This window comes from Pteropus vampyrus, unplaced genomic scaffold (genome assembly GCF_000151845.1).
Source record: "Pteropus vampyrus isolate Shadow unplaced genomic scaffold, Pvam_2.0 Scaffold404, whole genome shotgun sequence".
NCBI classification, from domain to species: Eukaryota; Metazoa; Chordata; class Mammalia; order Chiroptera; family Pteropodidae; genus Pteropus; species Pteropus vampyrus.
Genome location: NW_011889185.1, coordinates 1,286,623 through 1,291,026, shown reverse-complemented (window position 1 = coordinate 1,291,026; position 4,404 = coordinate 1,286,623). Strand labels below are relative to the sequence as shown.

The 4,404-nt window shown below is 49.1% G+C and overlaps 1 protein-coding gene across 3 annotated transcripts in view; it reads right to left on the bottom strand.

Annotated features, from left to right (window-relative positions):
• The window catches only part of DDX3X (DEAD-box helicase 3, X-linked), a 15,096-nt gene extending 14,188 nt beyond the window's left edge, over window positions 1–908 (bottom strand). For 2 of the 3 annotated variants that reach the window (XM_011380757.2, XM_023523700.1), the window contains exon 1: window positions 438–687. In XM_011380757.2, coding sequence (XP_011379059.1) covers window positions 438–482 — 45 coding nt within the window. In that variant the 5' untranslated portion in view covers window positions 483–687. Of the gene's footprint in view, window positions 1–437 lie in introns of all 3 variants that reach the window. The other variant, XM_011380756.2, reaches the window with a different exon arrangement.
• Between the last annotated feature and the right edge of the window lie 3,496 nt (window positions 909–4,404).

Below are 4,404 nucleotides of genomic sequence, written 5' to 3'. Positions count from 1 at the left end.
CCAAAACACGAATCCGAGAATCGCGCGCATTGAGGGCCGAAACCCTTGGGAGGCCAGAGTCCCCATTCGTGCACCGCGAATCCCCCCCAACACCTACGGGTCACTAGTCAGCAGAGGTTCGCGCGTGCGCGTCTACGCGAGCGCGCGCGAACCCCCTCCCCCTCCGCCCGCCTGCGCAAGCACACACAAAAGCCGCCATTGTGCTCGGCCCGGGGACAATACCGCGGGCCAAACCGGGGCCCGGGCGACAGCCACAACCGACATTCCTGCCACCTTCCCGTTTCTCCACAGGTTTCTCCACAGTCCCGGACCGTTGACACTCGCCAGCCCTAGGTACCCCGGAAATGGGAACTGAGGGTGTCAGTAAGCGCTGCGCCACAAGCCAGCTTAGATCAGGGGAGAGATTTGTGCAGCCCGGTGGGGTCGTTGCAGCTCACCTGCTGGTCCAGCCCGAGCGCATTTTCCACCGCCACATGACTCATCCCTGAAGAGTACCGAGAACTCGGAGTCTTCTGCTGCTGAGCGAGTGTGTTTGATTCACCGCGAAGGTCCTCTCACGGGAGAACTGCGGCTCTGGAACGAACGGCGCGATCACGGACCTAATATACCCACTCGCGAGACTGCTACGTCAGCACGTAAGACGTGTACCCTCCCTCTCACACCCGCACTCCCCCTGCCGTTACCACTTCTGCCTAGCTACTGCGCGCTCGTTGACTCCTAACCTCGCGGGACTTCTTAGTCTCGTCCCAGGCTCGTCGTCCTACCTTAGATCTCAGAGTGCCAAATGCTATCCTAGTTAGGTTGCGCTTCTCTTTCCCTGTTCTCAGCTAATAACCTATCCTGAGTCTCGCGAGAACTCGCTTTCCGCCCAGTAGGAGGCCTAAAATTTCATTTAGGCTTTTTTCCTTCTCCCTACGCTCCCGGATTTTGCTGTAACTTTCTTTATAACACGCGCCTTCTCTCTTCTTTCTCTCTCAGTCCGCGGACTTGGAGATGTCGCTAAATTTCTCCAAATTAATCAGCCTTCGCTCTTTTGCGGGCAGCTTTCCTGAAATCGGAGTTAGGCAAAAAGAGGCTTCAGAGAGCGGCAGGTCACGTGACCGCAGGTGTCGGGCGCGGTGGCCATTTTGTGGAGCAGGAAACCGTGGCTTAAGTGCTCAGAATGCGAGGGGGGGGGAACCAGGAGAGGAGAGGGAAGAGGAGGGAAGAGGAGGGAGGAGGAGGGGAGGGAAGGGAGGGGAACGGAAGGGGAAGGAGGAGGGAGAAACTGAGGAGAAAGGAGGGCGGGATGGTTGTTGACCGGCTTGGGGTTGGGAGGAGAACTAGTGGTGCAGGCTGGTGGCCCGACGCTTTACAGCACAGTTGCCTAGACAGCAGGGCACCGCCCAGAAACGCAATAGTCCCTCACAGGTCACCCCAGACTCGAGCTTGCTCTTGTGCGCCCAACCCCCACGGCGAGGAAACAATGAGACACTCCCCCGGAACTTGAGAGGGTGGTTGCGCACCCTCTGGGACCCCGGCCCTCCGCCTTTCCAAGGGCTACGCGAGGCCCCTAGTTTACTCTCGCGGGGCACCCAGAGGCTTAGGGCTGGTGGCTTCAACTTGGTGCTGCCTCCCACCTAAGATAGAGGACCTTGGGGAGCCAGAAGAGCTCTCCTAAGGAATCGGGGGTGTTTGTGCTAGGCGCAGTCGGGGCCTGCCAAAGGACGTGCTTTGGCGTCATCGGCCTGGGGTCAGAGTGACCCTCAGGCCACTGCGGTAGAAGGGGAACGGGAGGAAGTGGGTTTCTGCCGTCGAAATAACCCCTTCTTCTGGCCCTCTCCTAAGCATGCTACCCCCAGTTCCAGGTTGTGCCACAGGCCCTTAAATAGAAGAAAATGTGTTGACTAGCGGGTCCCTGGCTTTAAGCGAGCAGCCATACAGAGGTGGTTCTTATAAACAATTTTCCCACTCTCTTCTGACCCTCAGCCTGACCAAAAATACGCAGGGTTTTCCCCCATCCCCGAAAGGGTCTTCTGCCAAGATTCAGATAGCTCGTTTCCCATCACATAATTTCTCACATGCTGCCACTCTCCCCTTCCGGTTTTTAAAACTGAAACTGAAATTCTAAAGAAATAGGGAGATAATGTAACACTTGTGTCTTGGGGCAAGTTGCTTAAGGCTTTGGGTCTCAATTTCCTTTCCAAAGGGAGTCTGCTGGACTACATAACCCTGTAAAAGACCCAACTCCTTTTTATATCAAGTATTTTGAAATGCCTTCTTTAACCATACCGAAATAACAAACCATAGATAATCCAACAACACAATTTCAAAAAACTAAAAAGCAAAATTGTTATAATAAAACAATTTATTTTAATATGTGAATGCTCCAATGCCACACTGATGATAGATACCTCCCTAGCGCAGTTTCAAATGCAAACTGGAAAAGTGTGTTTTCACAGCTCAAATACCATGAGCAGTGTTGCCATTTGATGACCTTATTTTCCAAAATGGTGAACTCTAGGTAATAGTTGAAACGAAACAGTACAATCTTTCCTCAGTTGGTAAAGTAGTTAAATTCCTGGAGAATTCAGTGTGTATCAATACTGCGCAAAGACAGTTTGTGTTTATATGTAAAGTAGTGTTAGTTCTAGGCTTTTATCCTGAGGAACTAGGATATAACTAGTGTTGGGCAGATCAGTTCTTCACTGTATGTGACTGATCAGCATTGTAGACTGACTAGCATGCCTGGCCCCTGCCTGCTTAATGCCAGTGGCCCTTGCTAGTCATTGTGCCAACGAAAAATTACTGATTTCCACAATACCTCGCTGAGAACCAATAGGCTTAATGATTGGATTCATGGATTCAGCCAAGATTCATGGATTCTCATGGCCAGTTGACGAGGTGGTTTTCTTCTTTCCTTTTCGTATAGACCAGGGTAAACATTCAAAAGCTGTGAGTTCTGACAGTTCAAACAGCATATAGCAACAATGGGATGTACTGCCTACCCTGGTTCTGGGCTTTGTTTTATTTTTGAGTAGAGCCAGTGTACAGGGTACTGCCATGGAAGTACCTAAAAGAATTAAAATATACTACAGTTTCCTATTTTGTTAACCCCTGCTCATAGGCATACTCAGTTCAAACCACAGGGTGTTTTGTTAATCATTGTTATAATTGGAATAGCAAATTAGAAAGCAAGTGAGGGAAATGTACAAAGCTTTGTCTTCAAACACATTCACTCTGAAAAAGAATAATGTGGCGCACTTGAGGTAGCCAAATGCGCCAACTTTCTTAGGACTCCAAAAGACTTTTCCACTAAGTAGTCATTTGCATGTCTTCACCAGGCAGTCATTTGCAAATTTTATTCGAAGTGACCTAGAAAGGATTAGGAAAGCTGAAACAAGAGATGCTTTCTGCATGCTTCCTTTCTTACATTCCCAGGCATTAGGTTGATCTCCCATATTGAAGCAAATACTGCATACTATTTCCGGCACCCCGATCCCCACCCCACTCCCCATCCCTGGAGGCGGCTGAGCAGACAAGATCCTGAAAACTGCAGGTCCTTGAAGCGGCAGTCTGGGTCCCTGTTTACTGCTTCCAAGTGTGACTGGGGGCAACTTGACATCTTAGTGCCTTGGACTCCTGATCTATAATGTTAGAATTAAAATAATTTCTGCCTCAAAAGGTGGTTGGGATTCAAGAGCTTGCTCACAAGAGTGCTTTTCGAGAACAGCTTAGTACATGGCGTATGCATATACGTAAATATGTCTCTCTCCACCGTCTCATCTCCCCCAGCAGAGTAGGTTGCTCCCACAGCACCCACTGTTCAAGTCTCCACTGTAACACTCAGTGTGTTGTATTGCAGTTGTGTGTGAGTCCACAGAGGAGAGGGAACTTGTCACACCCCAGGACTGCTCAAGATGTAACACAAAGATGCACAATAGTTGTTAGATGATAGGTGAATAGTGCAAATGCCCACCCTGTGCAAGCTGTAACCTGGGCATGTTAAGGGCTCTAGATCCATTACTTTGCTTCCACAGGTGACTTTACTCATCCTTTCTCACTGTATGCCCATATCAAAGGAAAATGGGTAAACAAAGCCTTTAAACTGTAATTCACAGAAACTAAGAATTTCTTGTCTTGGCTTTTTGTCTTTGCTTTCTCTGGTCTTTGCTTTTTCCCTTCTCTAATAAACTTTCCTTTTGACTCTAACTTTGGCGTGCATTTGAATTCTTTCTTGTGCTCAAAGAATCCTCTCTCTCAATGAGGGCCTACCAGGGGGAAATTGACCCCGTCCTGCATCATTACTATGAAGGCTGATAAAAGGTCTAAAGGAAAAAGAGGAGTTTAGATTCTGGGATATTGCTATATGCCCTTATTCTCCAAGGGCGAGAGCTGGTACATAAAAAGCCAGGAATGTTTTAG